General features: G+C 41.4%; 1 protein-coding gene across 4 annotated transcripts in view; it reads right to left on the reverse strand.

Annotated features, from left to right (window-relative positions):
• Window positions 1–16712, reverse strand: part of IL13RA1 (interleukin 13 receptor subunit alpha 1) — a 76085-nt gene that overhangs the window by 52555 nt on the left and 6818 nt on the right. For all 4 annotated transcript variants that reach the window (XM_027963636.3, XM_060407622.1, XM_060407620.1 and 1 more), the window contains exons 3-4: window positions 11280–11418; window positions 9918–10038 (exon numbers count right to left, since the gene is read on the reverse strand). In XM_027963636.3, coding sequence (XP_027819437.1) covers window positions 9918–10038; window positions 11280–11418 — 260 coding nt within the window. The remainder of the gene's footprint in view (window positions 1–9917; window positions 10039–11279; window positions 11419–16712) is intronic.

A 16712-nucleotide genomic window follows, 5' to 3' on the forward strand; every position in this document is an offset into this window, starting at 1 on the left:
CGTACAAATAGCTGAGAAAAGAAGAGAAGCTAAAGGCAAAGGAGAAGAGGAAAGATATACCCATTTGAATGCAGAGTTCCAAAGAATAGCAAGGAGAGATAAGAAAGCCTTCTTCAGTGATCAATGCAAAGAAATAGAGGAAAACAATAGAATGGGGAAGACTAGAGATCTCTTCAAGAAAATGAGAGATACCAAGGGAACATTTCATGCAAAGATGGTCACAATAAAGGACAAAAATGATATGGACCTAACAGAAGCAAAAGATATTAAGAAGAGGGGGCAAGAATACACAGAAGAACTGTACAAAAATTATCTTCATGACCCAGATAATCATGATGATGTGATCATTCACCTAGAGCCAGACATCCTAGAATGTGAAGTCAAGTGGGCCTTAGAAAGCATCACTATGAACAGAGCTAGTGAAGGTGACGGAATTCCAGCTGAGCTATTTCAAATCCTAAATGATAATGCTGTGAAAGTGCTGCACTCAATATGCCAGCAAATTTGGAAAACACAGCAGTGGTCACAGGACTGTAAAAGGTCCATTTTCATTCCAATCTCCAAAAAAGGCAATGCCCAAGAATGTTCAAACTACTGCACAATCGCACTCATTTCACACGCTAGCAAAGTAATGTTCAAAATTATTCAAGCCAGGCTTCAACAGAACATGAATCAAGAACTTCCAGATGTTCAAGCTGGATTTAGAAAAGGCAGAGGAACCAGAGATCAAATTGCAAACATCCCTTGGATCACTTAAAAAGCAAGAGAGTTCCAGAAAAATCTACTTCTGGAACTATGCCAAAGCCTTTGACTGTGTGGATCAAAACAAACCCTGAAAAATTCTTAAAGAGATGGGAATACCAGACCACCTGACTTGCCTCCTAAGAAATCTGTATGCAGGTCAAGAAGCAATGTTAGAACCAGACTTAGAACAATGGACTGGTTCTAAATTGGAAAAGAAACACCTCAAGGCTGTATATTGTCAGCCTGCTTATTTAACTTATATGCAGAGTACATCATGTGAAATGGTGGGCTAGATGAAGCATAAACTGGAGTCAAGATTGCCGGGAGAAATATCAATAACCTCAGATAAGCAAATGGCACCATCCTTATGGCAGAAAGTGAAGAGGAACTAAAGAGCCTCTTGATGAAAGTGAAAGAGGAGACTGAAAAAGCTAGCTTAAAACTCAACATTCAAAATACAAAGATCATGCCATCTGGTCCCATCACTTCATGGGAAATAGATGGGGAAATAGTGGAAACAGTGAGAGACTTCTTGGGCTCCAAAATCACTGCAGATGGTGACTGCAGCCATGCAATTAAAATATGCTTGCTCCTTGGAAGAAAAGCTATGACCAACCTATACAGCATATTAAAAAGCAGACACATTACTTTGCCAACAAAGGTCCATCTAGTTAAAGCTATGGTTTTTCCAGTAGCCATGTATGGATGTGAGAGTTGGACCTTAAGGAAAGCTGAGCACCAAAGAACTGAAGCTTTTGAACTGTGGTGTTGGAGAAGACTCTTGAGAGTCCATTGGACTGCAAGGAGATCAAACCAGTCTATCCTAAAGGAAATCAATCATGAATATTCATTGGAAGGACTGATGCTGATGCTGAAGCTGAAGCTCCAATACTTTGGCCGCCTAAAGTGAAGAACTGATTCATCGGAAAAGACCCTGATGCTGGGAAAGATTGAAGGCAGGAGGAAAAGAAGATGATAGAGGATGAGATGGTTGGATGGTATCACTTAATGGACATGAGTTTGAGCAAACTCTGGGAGATGGTGAAGGACAGGGAAGCCTGACGTGCTAGATTCCATAGGGTTGCATAGAGCCGGACACAACTGAGTGGCTGAACTGAACTGAACCACTGCCAGATCAATGTTCCATAGCATGAGGTCTTTCTAAGTGTCTTACTCTACTGTGTGGCTCTAAATGCTGATATCTTCTTTCTCATTTCCGAAAACCTCTACATAGACCTTTCCTCAGTGATCATCCAGCACAGTACAGGCAGACAGAATGTGCTCATTACACTTTTTGTCTAGGTTATCAAAGGATTCTCTTTTATAGTAACTAGGAGAATACACAGAGTCAAGCCTTACATCATCAGTCACAAGGGAGATGTGCAAACGTTCTGCAGAAAAGGAAGACAATTTAGAAAATGAACTAAGAGGAAAGAGTCCCAAACCCTTGATTTGTTTACTTTAGAATCATCTGTGGTCATTTGAAAAATGCAGGTCACTCAACCCCTCTCCCAGAGAATCCTACTTAGAAGGTTTTGCCCAGGGACTAAGATAAGCATTTTGACAGCAATTCTCTAGGGGACTGTGCTACAAATCCAGTCTTATAAAAAGCAGATCTTTCCCATAAATACAGTCAATTGATCTCTGACAAAGGAGCAAAGGCAATACATTGGAGCACAAATAGTCTCTTCAACAAATGGTGCTGGAACAACTGGGTATCCACATGTGAAAAAAAAAATCTCGTCACATACCTTATATTCTTCACAAAGCTAAACTCACAATGGATCACAGACCTAAATGTAAAGTGCAAAACTATAAACCTCCTAGGAGATAACATAGAAGAAAACCTAGACAATCTTGGGTATGGTGATGACTTTTTAGATACAACATCCAAGGCATGATCTTTAAAAGAAATAACTGATAAGCTGAATTTCATTAAAATTAAATACTTCTGCAAAAGATAATATCAAGAGAATAAGAAAAGAAGCCAAACACTGGAGGGGCGGGAGAGGGAATGCATGTAAGAATTAAAGATTTTAAAATTTAAAAAATAAAAAAATTTAATAAAAAAAAAAATAAATAAATAAATACCAAAGAGCACCAAACCACAAAAAAAAAAAAAAAAAAGACACATGTGATAAAGGGCTGTTAGTCAATAATACAAAGAACTCATAAAACTGAACAATAAAGCAAAATACTCAACTAAAAAATGAGCCAAAGATCTTCACAGACACTCCACCAAAGACATACAGATGACAAATAAGGACATATCATCAGAGAAATGCAAATGAAAGCAACAAGATACCACTACACACCGGTCAGAATGCCCATAATCCAGATATCGGCAGTATCAAATGCTGATGAGGATGTGGAGCAACAGGAACTCTTGCTCATTGCTGGTGGGAATACAGAATGGTACAGCCACTTTGGAAGACAGTTTCTTACAAAACCAAACATGTTCCTACCATATGATTAGTAATTGTGCTCTCTGTTATTTATCAAAAGAAATTGAGACCTTATATCTACACAAAAACTGGCATACAAAAGTTTAAAGCAGCTTTATTCATCATTGCCAAAGCTTGGAAGCAATCAAGATGTCCTTTAGTCACTAAATGGATACATAAGCTGTGATACATCCAGACAGTGAAATATTATTCAGCACCAAAAAGAAATGAACTGTCAAGCCAGGAAAAGATATGGAGGACTGTTACATGTGTATTATTAAGTGAAAGAAGTCCATCTGAAAATGCTACATACTGTCTGATTCCAACCAGATGAAATCCTGGAAAAGACAAAACTAGGAGAATAAACAAATCAATGGTTGCCAGGGGTTGGGGTAGGGGAGAGATGAATTAGTGGAACACAGAGGATTTTTAGGGCAATGAAAGTACTCTGTATGGTAATTCTAACAATGGATATATGTCATACATTTGTCCAAACCCATAAAATGTAGAAGACCAAGAGTGTGCCCTAATATAGACTATACAGAATTCCGGTGGTGATGATATATATCAATGTAGCTTCATCAGTTGTAACAAATGTACTATTGGTGAGGGGTTGATAACGGTGGAAGCTATTATTGTAGGGGCAGTGGGTATATAGAAAATCTCTGTACCTTCCTCTCAATTTTGTTGTAAACCTAGAACTGCTTTAAATAATGCCTTTTTAAAAAAACAAAAACAAAAAAAAATTTTTAATTCAGATCTAATGTATTTACTTCTTCAAAGGCTGTTCAAAGAAATGCTTCAATATAGAAAGTGACCTTGTCCTTTAAGAGATAGTATATAAATTTTTTCTCCTAGTTGTTGGCCCCTGTGGTTCATGAATGAAAACAGTTTTTTAAAAACTAAGTTACAGCCATGACTAGTTTTTAGATCAGACAGGCCTGAAATGTTTTGCACCCATACAGAAATAGAAACTGAAGAAACTTACAACATTATTGTTACATAACTAAAGAGAACTATGTAGAAAGTTAATTTTTTTCAGTAATGAAAGGAACTCCTCTAATGAGTAACCTTTGAGATTCCTTTTTCATTGTACCCTGGGTATTTCACATATTCTCATGGAATCTAGATAAGAAATTTGTAAAAAATCTTTTGTTGTACTTTAGAAAAAATAACAAAAGGGAAAATACTGATTTTGAAGAGAAAATTTTTAAAATCTTGTGAAAGATTAGATGATAACCTAAGATAGGAGGCATTTGAGTGCTTCCTGTTAAAAACCACGCACTGAAATCCACAAAATCACGCTGCGGGACAGAAGGAGGAAATGGACAAATTAAAGACTATTTCCTGCACTCTAAAGATGATTAGTTTGTTAAGAAATTCCCTAAAATTCATTGGCTTGGCTAGTCTGTAGCTATTAAGGTCAGGCTCCCTTCAATGCCAGACTATCCCTGAAGGACTGGAAGTCATCGCCCTGGGGCTTCAAAATGACTCCACGTTTTTCTGACTGGAGATTAGGGAAACAGTCTCTGGCAGTTTGTTTGACGTGATTTTAAACTGGTACTTAAACCAATTCTGACTGTTTGATAATGAATGAGCCATTATCTTTCTTCTGTGGTTTTGATTGGAAAGGATCTCTCTAGGGGACAGCGGGGAGGAAGAGGTGTGGGCTAGGTGCCAATTCTGTGAGGTGGTGGAAGAGGTCAGTTCTGTGTACTGGCTGCATCCTCAAGGGAGTGGGGATGAATAATTAAAAAACCATATAGCTAGCACGTATTGCATGCTATACGGGCTTTCCTGGTGGCTCAGACGGTAAAGCGTCTGCCTGCAGTGCGGGAGACGGGGGTTGGATCCCTGGGTTGGGAAGATCCCCTGGAGAAGGAAATGGTAACCCACTCCAGTATTCTTGCCTGGAAAATTCCATGGACTGAGGAGCCTGGTGGGCTACAGTCCATGGGGTCGAAAAGAGTTAGACACGACTGAGCGACTTCACTTTCACTTTCATTGCATGCTTACTCTACAGATGTTAGCAATTAGGCCAACTCCAAATACTCTTCATATAACAGCCCTCAAAACATCCTTAAGAGGCAGCACTATTGTTACTACTCCCATTTTACAGATTACAAAACGGAGGCTGAAAGAAAAGTGATTTGCCCCAAATCACACTGCTAGTAAGAAAGAGAGTCAGGATTTGAACCCAAGCAGTATGGCTCCAGAAAAGAGAATAAGGTGGTAAGGGCAAAAGATACAGAATTTATACCAGCCTGCCCAATAAAATTTTCTGAGATTATGGAAATTTGTGCTGTCTGGTACAGGAGCCACTAGCCATATGTGAAATTGGCTAGTAAAACTGAGCAACTTAAGTTTTAATTTGATTTAATTTTGATGAATTTAAATTAAAATGTAAACATAGTCATGTGTGACTAATGGCTCTTGTATCAGACAGTACAGGTCTATGTTATAGGAAGAGTCCATGCTGATGACCGACTCTGGGAATGTGTATGACAAGAAGTGGTGTCCCTGCTGCATTCCCCCCACCACTGGGTGTCAGCGAACCCCCACTACCTTGGGATGGATGCCATCCCATGGCTGTAGCTTATCCCTGCACCACAGCATGAACTAAGGGCTGAAAGCTAGCCAACCAGCCCAAGCACCGTCTGCGATCAGCTTTGGTAAGATGCTGCATCAGCCCTGAAGTTGAACACTTCAGTCCAGAGGAAGAAGAATGCCTTCTTATTTGGTTGGGCCAGTTTTTGATAATTTATTCATCCAGAGGGGATGCTGGTCTTGTAATCTGCACTAAGATTCATTTTGTGCTGGTATATGCCCCAAGGTGGGGCTTTCCAGGCGGCTCAATGGTAAAGAATCCACCTACCAATGGAGGAAATGCAGGTTTGATCCTTGGCTCGGGAAGATCCCCTGGAAGAGGAAATGGCAACCTACTCCAGTATTCTTGCCTAGAAAATTCCATGTACAGAGGAGCCTGGCAGGCTACAGTCAGTGGGGCCACAGGGAGTCAAACACAACTGAGTGAGCACGACACACTACTATATATAAAACAGATAACTAATGAGGACTCGCAGGAGATGTGGGTTTGATTTCTGGGTCTGGAAGTTCTCCTGGAGGAGGAAATAGCAACCCATTCCAGTATTCTTGCCTGGGATAACCCCATGGGCAGAGAAGCCTGGTGGGCTACAGTCCATGGGGTTGTAAAAGAGTCAGACACAACTGAGCGACTAAATAACAACACATGCTCCAAGGCACTTCCCTAAATTTGTCTAATAAGAACTCCAAGGGCTAGGCTATCTTCTCTCTCAGAGCTACCCTAATTTCTATATTTGGGTTACTTTCCTGCACAGTCTGCCATGGATTGAGATAAAGTTTTAAGACTTCTTCCCTTCCTTTCCCTGCCCCAGCTAAAGACAGATTCTTTGAAGGTTTTCCGTGTGATTTTACCAATAACAACTCTAGGAAAATCAAGAGGAATTAATAGCATAATAAACTCAGGGATCCTAAGCCTATAGTAACGGCTCTCTCCAGACTTCACCAAAACATCACCAGGGCCAGGCTGCTTCTTTTAAGGCTTAGTTCTTGGGGAGGCAGATCTACTCCATCCTTCTCTCTTTTTATTCCTGAATTATAATGCTCCTGTGGAGAAGGCAATGGCACTCCACTCCAGTACTCTTGCCTGGAAAATCCCACGGGCGGAGGAGCCTGGAAGGCTGCAGTCCATGGGGTCGCTGAGGGTTGGACACAACTGAGCGACTTCACTTTCACTTTTCACTTGTATGCACCAGAGAAGGAAATGGCAGCCCACTCCAGTGTTCTTGCCTGGAGAATCCCAGGGACGGGGAGCCTGGTGGGCTGCCCTCTATGGGGTCACACAGAGTCAGACATGACTGAAGTGATATGACTTATGATAATGGTCCTGAGTTGCTTATCCTTGCCCCCTAAGTCCTCACCCCAATCCTGAATGTTGTCATCCAAACGTTCAAAAAACCTATTCAGAGCACCTCCCGTGTGTCAGGCATGGGGTGTGGGGGAATAAGACACAGCCCCTGCTCTCAAGGGAGACGGTAGCCTGGAGAGGATGACCACTAAGTAAACAGGAAATGACAACGCAATGCGCTGAGTATTATGACACAGGAAAGTACAAGGTACTATGGTACATGACAACCGGGCACGTACCTAGGCTAGAGAGGTCAAGGAAGGCTTTCCGGAAGGGAAGAGATGCCTGAGCTGAGATAAGGACAAGTTAGAAACGTCCAGGTGAACAGGCAAGGCCTGGGCCACAAGGGCATGCAGAGTGCTTCCACTATTCTGCCTGAATGTTGGGTCTGTATGCCACTCTTCTGTTTGAGTGTCTGAAGAGTGAGTTTGAGGAACTGAAAGAAGTTCAGTGTGGGTTGGGTGGTGGGTGCAGGATGACACTGAGGCAACAGAGCCAGTTAGGAGGGCGAGCATAAAAGGCTTTGTTGCTCCTGCTGATGAGTTTGGACTTTAGCCCGTAGGCGCCAGGAACCACTGAAGGGCTTAAAGTAAAGGAGAAGCAACAGGTACCACCAGCAGGCATGTGAAACTGCAAACCTCACATGAAAATGATCTGTACTGGGGAGTCAGGGGGACTCCAGACTGAACCACGTGAATTCAATGCTGTCTGCCTTCACCTGCAGTGCCCCTCAACTTGCCTGGGAGCACCTCTGGGGACAGGGGAAGAGAGGGAATGACAACCTCCAGGCCACCTGGGAGGTTTCCGTTAAAAAACTCATGTGATTTTTTGGTGTCCTATTCCATGATATAGCCACGAGGGTTGTCACGTACCAAAAGTATTCCTACTTTTCATCCAGTCATTGGGCAAAATGGACATTCCAGGATAAAGGCCCTGTTCATCCTATAACTTCGGAAGTTCTGGATGTGGCCCTCCATAGCCCACTCTCTCAGAAACAGTGTGAATGAATGACAGGTGGGGGGACAAAGCCACGTGCAGGGCACTCGGCCAACATCAGACTTCCTGCTTCCCTAGCTGGAATCACATAAACTAAATACTCCCGGTCCTGAGACCATTCTGCCTCAGCGCCAGCCTCCAGCCTCAGAGACACTTCCCTATCTGGCAGTCCACCCCTTCAGCAATGCCTCTCACCTCACTCCACCACCATGCCAAGCTCCACCCTCACTTCTCACAGAGCCTGTCTACGCTTCTGCAAGCCTCCAGCATGTACTCTCCTTTCTACATGGACTACTGTGTCCAGCGCTGTCACCTCTACAATGAAGCTTCAGGAGTAAAGAGACGGCTTTCTTATCTCTGCTCACCATTCAGAGCTTTACCCACTATGTATGCTCAGGTTTTACTAAATTCAGTTGATTAACCTGGTTCTTTCTTACCTGTTCTGTTGTTAATAAGCAATTCTAGGCTCCAAAGGAAAGGAAATAATGAAAGATTAATTTAGAAATTTAACAAATTTTGTAGATACAGTCACACATAGGAAATATAAGTCATTCTCTGGGGCACTAAACTACTTTTTAACTCTGGGAATGATATAATTTTCCTTTTGAAAGATAAAAACCAATCATTCATATATTGCTTGTGAGAATGTAAAACAATACAGTTACTCTAGAAAATAATTTGGTGGTTTTTTAATAAAACTAAATATGCAATTACCATATGATCCAGCAATTATACCCTAAGGCATTTGTTCCAGAGAACTGAAAAGTGATATTCACATAAAAACCTGAACATGAATATTTATAACCGCTTTCTTCATACTTGCAAAAAAATTGAAAATAACCAAGATATCCTTTAGTGAATAAAAGGTTAAACAAACTGATACATCCATATCATAGAACACCACTCAGCAAGAAAAAGAAATGGACTATTGATATACAACAGCTTGGATGGATCTCCAGAGTATTAGGCAGAGACTGAAAAATACAGTCAGCCTCTGACAGTTATTAATATATTTTGTATGATTCTGTTCCTGTTATATTCTTAAAATGACAAAATTATAGATGGAGAACAGATGAGTGGTTGCCAGACAGAGGTTAGAGACTTGGGGGAGAGGAGTGTGGGGAGAGGGGGTGCAGGAAGGAGGTGGGTGTAGCTATAAAAGGGCAACTTGGGACTTCCCTGGTGGTCCAGTGGCTAAGATTCCTCACTCTCAATGCAAGGGGCCTGGGTTTGATCCCTGGTCAGGGAACTAGATCCCACATAACACAACTAAAGATCTCTCATGTAGCCACTAACATCAGGTGCAGCCAAACAGATGAACTGATTTTTAAAAATAAATAAAAGGGCAACTAGAGGGCTCCTTGTGGTAATGGAACTGTTCTGCATCTTTGCATATGATAAAACTGCATAGAACTACATACACATCCAAATGCCTGGACGGAACACTGGTTAAATTGGAATAAAGTCAGTGGACTATACCAATGTCAATTTTCTGGTTTTAATACTGCACCCTATATATGAGATGTTACCATTGAAAGCAACTGGGTAAAGGGTAGATGGGATCTCTTTGGATATTTTTTGAAACATACCAGTGGATCTATAATTATTTTTTAAGGTTTTTTTTTTTTTAATGAGACACCAAAAGCAGATGCATTTTTCATTAGAGCAAACTATAGAAAGGAATAGGGTATTCTGTTTACGTTTTAACTAGGTTAGTTTCAAAGGTTCCCAATGCAATCACAGTCAGTCCCTCTGCAGTAAGTAAGTGTACTGTCCATACTCACCAGTAGTATAGAGTGTAGTTAGTGTCAGGACTTGTATTCCTTCCAGGGAGCCAAGTGCACTTCATGTACCTCAGGTTGTGCCAAATGCATTGGAGCTCAGTAACAGCAGACTCAGGATCACCTAGAACATCCAGCCGAGAGTTTACGACTGTCCTCTCCTTGTAGTGCCAGCTAGCCAATCACTCTGAGAGCTCGGGGTGATGGGGGTGCTTCAGGCTGCTTCTCCAGAAAGCTGACCCCTAACCTCTCAGTCCCATTTGACCCAGAAGGCACCCAGGAGGGAGAAAACTCAGATCTAATTTGCTCACAACTTTCTCTCTCATCTCCTCAGATTAAGAAGACATCTTTACTATCGAGGGAACTTAGCTCTTGTACTCCTAACTGGAGAGAGAGTTTAAAGGGCAAACAACATTTCAATCATAGGAAATGACTATGAAGTTTCCCAAATGAATGTGAAAACATAAAAAAACCATTATATCTACTTGTTGTTTAAAAAAATACATTTACTGAGTTATAATTTACCTTCCTGTCATTTGAGCAATACTGACATATCTTGTTTTAAAAATTAAACAAACATTCCTCTTGAAGCAATTTGGGGAAAGGTAAACAAAATATAACACTTGGTCACTGCCTATTGCGTGTTATGGTCTTAGGAGCTAGAAAATCTTATTGACCTGAAATCTCTACCTTTAGAAAGCCTTTTAAGTTATGTTATAATATCTCTAAATTAAATGCCTTTGTTTAAAATTCAAACCTGCTATCTCTCGTGATCCTTAAAAGGCTACTTTTTGTCATAATATAATTTTTTGCATCACCAACCACCTTTTGGTCATAATACAGTTTAGGCTTTATTCAGATTATTAAACTCCTTGGGAAATGAGAATAGGGGAGGTTAAGTTGTTATAAACCATGCTCCCAGCCTCTTACCCATACTGAATAATATTTTTGTTATTTTTTTAAGGCACTGGAACTAGGATCTGAAGATCTACAGCAACTCACTCAGTTTCCTTCTTCCTCATAAAATGAATCAGGATAATAACACACACCTTTGTCATTTCACAGAATAAGCTTAAGAAGCTCGATTCAGGGGAAAGGCATGTGTGCGCGTGCGTGTGTGCATGTGAGGGTGTGCCAGTGTGTATTATTTTCCAAATTATTCAGTACTCTATAACTACCAGGCATGGTCATTCAAGTTGTCTGTGAGCATCTCACAGTTATCAGTGTGTTGTCAGCATCTAGTACAAGTGCCTGACACTTATTAGACTCAAGTGTTTGAAAATGGAATGAATTAATGAACATAAGCAGGTAGATAATTTGGATGTATTCTCTAAATGCCAAGAGATAGTGCTTTCGGGTTGTTACCTTCAGGGGGCGAGATGCACTTTTCCACCAAAATGCTGGGCTTTTCACTTTCATTGGTGCTGCACTGGGACCCCACCTGCAGACAGATCCTCTCATTCAGGGGCACTTCTTTTGAACGATGAGTTTCTGGAGCAATTTTCTAAGGTGAAGAAATTTAAAAGGTATTGCTGTAGCCAATACACAGAAATACATTTATGTAATAAGATATTTGCATGCTGAAGTGTGTAAAGAAAATGAAAAGTTAGCAAATGGTATGCAGTTCAGTGATTCTCAACTGGGGGTGGTTCTGTTCTCCCACCCGTTGATGACATTTGTTGATGTCTAGAAACATGTTTAGTTGTCATAACTGGCGGGGGGAGGGCAGGGGGCAGAGTGAACTGCTACTGGCATCTAGTGGGCGGAGGCCAAGGATGCTGCTAAACCCTCTACAAGGCATAGGACAGCCTTCCCTCCCCCCACAACAAAGAATTATCCTACATTAAATGGCAGTAGTGCCACCATTGAGAAACCCTGATAGAAATAAGAGACAGTTCCACACATTTTCATGTATAAACATCATGACATTTTCTATAAACCTACCATGCTAACATGTCAACTATCTAAGAGCAATCTCAAAGGAAACACAGTGAGATTATCAAAATTCACTTCCAAGTAGACATAGTATAACATCAAGATTAAGGTCAAATGAACTCATCTAAGAATCTGGCAACTCTGGTCACCTCTGAGGAGAGGAAGTAAAGAAGGGGAGCCTGAGGGCTGAGGAACAACTTTTCACCAAACATCTTTCTGCACTGACCGTTTTGATGATCTCACATAAACATAGGAGTGATAAGGGCTGACATGCACTGAGTGCAGCACACTCTTATTCTGAAAGGTAGATAAGCTTTGTGGAACCACAGAAAGCCAATTTATAGACAGCCTACAGATAAAAATCACAAATCTTGTTATTATGATTTAGAATAACAAGAGTAAAGGACTCTTCAGGAAATTCACATTTTCCAAGGTGGCAGAGTTGGAATTATTAAGAATGGAGCTGCTTTTAATCAGAGTTTCAAGGCGCTTCCTGTTTTGTAATATTTTCTGACTCAAGTTGGAGACAGCATTTCCTTTTATATACGTGCTGAGAGCCATGAAGGGGAAATTTTGTCAGCGTTACCTCTATTTACCACTCTAAAGGGGCTACTCTGCTATTTCAGATGCCTGCCAGCAGCTGAGCATGAAGGTGACTGTGAGAGACTCTCAAAATGAGGACCCAAGGATGTCCTCTGAGAGGTAGCCAGCCAATCATCAAGCAACAAACCATAGCAAAGACACAGGGGAAAAAACAACACTTTTTGAGACACTGAATAGCTCTAAGGACTAGGCAAGACAGCACTCTAAAAGAGGAGTTCGTTGGTCAGCCCTGGAAGAAAAGAAAAAGAAATGTCTGCAAACAAAATTGTGATGGGGAGAAAAGGTGATTCGGTCCATGAACATTGAGTAGGTTTGTCCCAGCAGCAAAGCCATGCCTACCCTCAGTGGTGCCTCCAGCTATTCTGAGCCAAGTACATTTTCACAACAAATTCCTGACTCCTTGCCAAGGAACCTACTTATCATTTTGCTTTCCATACAGTTGCTGCCTACAGGGATGGAACATACCAGCTGTGCCAACAGAAGCCTCTTGAGACTGTTTCACCATTATTGTTCTCATGGTGAAGTAAGGAACTGGTCCTGGATTGATGAATGCATGCTGAGGAAATGAGGTTTCTCGAAAGACTCTTGAGAATGTTTTGACATTCTTGTTCCCATGATGAAGCAAGGAACTGGCCCTGGATTGATGAATGTGTGCTGAGGAAATGAGGTTTCTCAACCTGTGAAACTGACGACCAGTCCCAGGATTTTTGCTGATGATGGCAGGGAAGCTCTAAATGCACATTTCACCAACCACACTATTTTACTGAGCAAAAGTCCTATATACCCCTGAAGGAGCCGCCCTGACCAAGAATCCTTGATAATTCTTGTGTGGAAGCTGCGTTTGCCATTTGAGGACACCCAGGGGAAAATGCATGGTCAAATGCCATCAGTGAGAATCATCAATGAAAAATCTCAGTTATCTTATTATACTAGATATTGTTCCAGTAAGTGGGCTGAATTTTATTACACAAATATTTTTAATAAATAGAATTTCATAAATTAAAAACATACTTTAGTACCTAAATCTGAACCTTTTGTTTTGAGCAAATGAATAATAAAATAACTTAGAAAAGACATGGTTGGAGAAAAGATGAAATACTTAAATTCTCTTCTGAAGCTCAAGGCAAATAATATTAAACTGGCATGAATAGAGTAGAAATCTCAGTTGTCAATGACTGCCAAGTCAAGTGTGCCTCTCTCTATCAGACCAGGAACCAGATCCCTCCCAGCAGATCTTGATGAAGTATGTCTGATGGCTTCCACGTGACTTTTGGCTGTGGTGACTCATTCAACTGGTAGCTGCTGTATGACATTATGCTCCACCCCGCAGAGAGTCTGGGCTCCTTTGAACATTTATCAAAAATCAAGGCCAGAGTCCTGAGCTGATCCCTCCCCCTCAAGACCAATGTTCATTTGGCTAGGCTGCAGCTTTCCCAATTTCTAATCCTTTCTCAGAAGGAAAGGGGGGTCAGCTTGACCTTTAGCTTCTTTGGATGCCTAGACAGAACAACAGCCTTTTAATTTATTCACCAAGTGAGACTCACCTGTCTCTTGATGATGAAAGAAATCTAAAATCTGAGGCCAGATCCTTCTAATTGCCAGATTAGATATCGCTAAAACACTGGTGGAGGGCAGCCACTTGAACTAGTCTTCTATTTTTTTTTAATTATCTACAATTCTCTATGTCTCATCTTAATGTTTCTCCAACCTGAAGACTGAAAATGACCTCAATGATTTACCTCATTTAGCAATTTGGGACCATTAGATGGTCACAAAAACACCATAACACATACAAACTATTATAATGCCACTGCATCAATATGCTTCAAAGCCTGGGCCTTCCCTGGTGTCTCAGTGGAAAAGAATCCACCTGCCAAGCAGGAGATGTGGGTTCAATCCCTGAGTCAGGAAGATCCCCTGGAGAAGAAAATGGCAATCCACACCAGTGTCCTTGCCTGAGAAATCCCATGGAGAGAGGAGCCTGGCAGGCTACAGTCCACGGGGTTGCAAAGAGTCAGACACGACTTAGTGACTAAACAATAACAATATATACATCCCAGTGTGGTCTCACGACATTAATGCTATATTCAAAGGACAGAGTGAGGGGAAGAAAATCTCTCCTGCCACTGATTCTCAGACTCAGGACTGTAAACTTCAAAAGGACCAGACAGGAAATCCCCCATCACTGATTGGAAGGGATAACCTGTGTTTATCACAGTCCTGATATTGGCAGCCTTCAATGATGCAAATGCCTGCAATAAATGAGTAGGCCTTAGGCAGAGGCCATGCTTTATAGGTCTCTTTGGGAGCAAAAGGGAGGGACCAAGATTAAACAATAATACTAGTCGAACCATACATATGACCTATAAAAGAAACAATTTTACATGATTCGATCTAACAGTAATCATAATAAAAGCTAACAGTTACTGAACACAAACTCTGTACCAGGTATATCACAAACATTATCTCCTTTCATAAATGTACATCGTTTATATGAAGTAAGTATTTTTACTAGCCTTCCCCCACCCCAGCCCAGCATTTTACAAACAAGAAAATGGAGGCTCAGGCTCAGAGAAGTTAAATGATTTGCCTGCCTAAGGCCACAAGACTTGAAAGCGAAAGAGACAAAATTTCCGACCCAATTCTGATTCGACTGTCTCCTAAAGTTACTTTTATGTCTAAGTTTCTGTAACTATACTGAGGAGTCAGCCCCATTTCTAGGCTGGCACGTCAGCATATCTAGTTGACTGATCCTTGAGCATGGCTAACAGGCTAATGAACAAGGCCCTGTTAGAAAGATGGTGACCTCTCCTGGGGGTTTCAGTTAGATTATTTAGGTGACACACTAACAAGGGTCTTTCCTGTAATTTCTCAAGGCTGAACTACCAGAAGCTTTCACTAAGACTCCAACTGTCTAAGGCCCATCCTTAGGAACAAGAGGAAGCCAACAATGTGAAAAGGGGAACTGGTCTACCAGAGTTTCACTGGCTTCCGCATTTGGAGGACCTCTCTTAAAAGGCAAATACTTGGAACTGACCAGCCTCTTATCAATCAACATCTAAACTACAATTAACACCTCTGTGGGAAGGCAGATTAGCAAGTTCCCCTCAGGAGGGAGAGCCCATTTCATCCTTTCTTCATTAAGCTTTCCCATACATTAGTTTTGGTGTCCCAGCAAGCCAGAGAAGTGTAAAGCCACAGTTTACACACAAGGAAATGAAGGCTCACAGAGGTTAAGGACTTTACCCCAGGCCACTGAGCTAGCAGCATGGTGCACTAACTAGTTCTCTGGACTCTTCCTGCCACCAAACTGCCTGGACGTGATGATTCCACAGTTCACTGAGCCGAAGTACTGTCATTAATAACAACTTCTCCTTGGCCTCCTCAAAATCCTGGGCAAATTCAATCCCAAACATCCTCCATCTTCCCCACCCACACACTGAAAGAAGAATCACCCCTTACATGGGAGGGGCATTGGTTCCAGGGCCTCCTGTAGACACCAAAATGTGTGGATGCTCAAGTCCTTTATTTAAAATGGCCTAGTGTTTGGATCTTCCCTGGGGGCTCAGACGGTAAAGCGTCTGCCTACAATGCGGGAGACCTGGGTTCAATCCCTGGGTTGGGAAGATCTCCTGGAGAAAGAAATGGCAACCCACTCCAGTATTCTTGCCTGGAAAATCCCATGGATGGAGGAACCTGGTAGGCTACAGTCCATGGGGTCGCAAAGAGTCGGATACGACTGAGTGACTTCCTTACTCACTTCACTCAGTGTTTGCATACGACCTCTGCCCATCCTCTCCTATACCTAAATCATCTCTGGATGACTTATAATACCTAGTACAATGTAAATGATATGGAAATAGTTGACAGTTTGAAAAATTCAAGTTTTGCTTTGGAACTTTCTGGGATTTTTTTTTTTTCCTGAATATTTTCCACCTGCAGTTGGTTGAGTCTGCAGATGCAGAAACCAGAGTGTATACAGGTATAAAACAGTTCTGAACAGACAATATGGTGCTTTGAGGAACCTGTCAATTATAAGGGGCTACAAACCAATAAGGCTCTTAAGAGAAATTTAAGCTAAATACGATTATCATAAAGAATCCGAAATCTTGTTAACAAAAATTCACTGAAATTGGTTGTATATCCGACTGGGAAAAGCTGAAAGTTTCTCTCATTTTTCCTCAAACATCAGGGAATCTTCTAGTCAATCCCACCTGTCACGGACATCTTATTTTTTTCACTTTCCATATGGCCATTTTC

Source organism: Ovis aries, chromosome X (assembly GCF_016772045.2).
Source record: "Ovis aries strain OAR_USU_Benz2616 breed Rambouillet chromosome X, ARS-UI_Ramb_v3.0, whole genome shotgun sequence".
Lineage (NCBI taxonomy): Eukaryota > Metazoa > Chordata > Mammalia > Artiodactyla > Bovidae > Ovis > Ovis aries.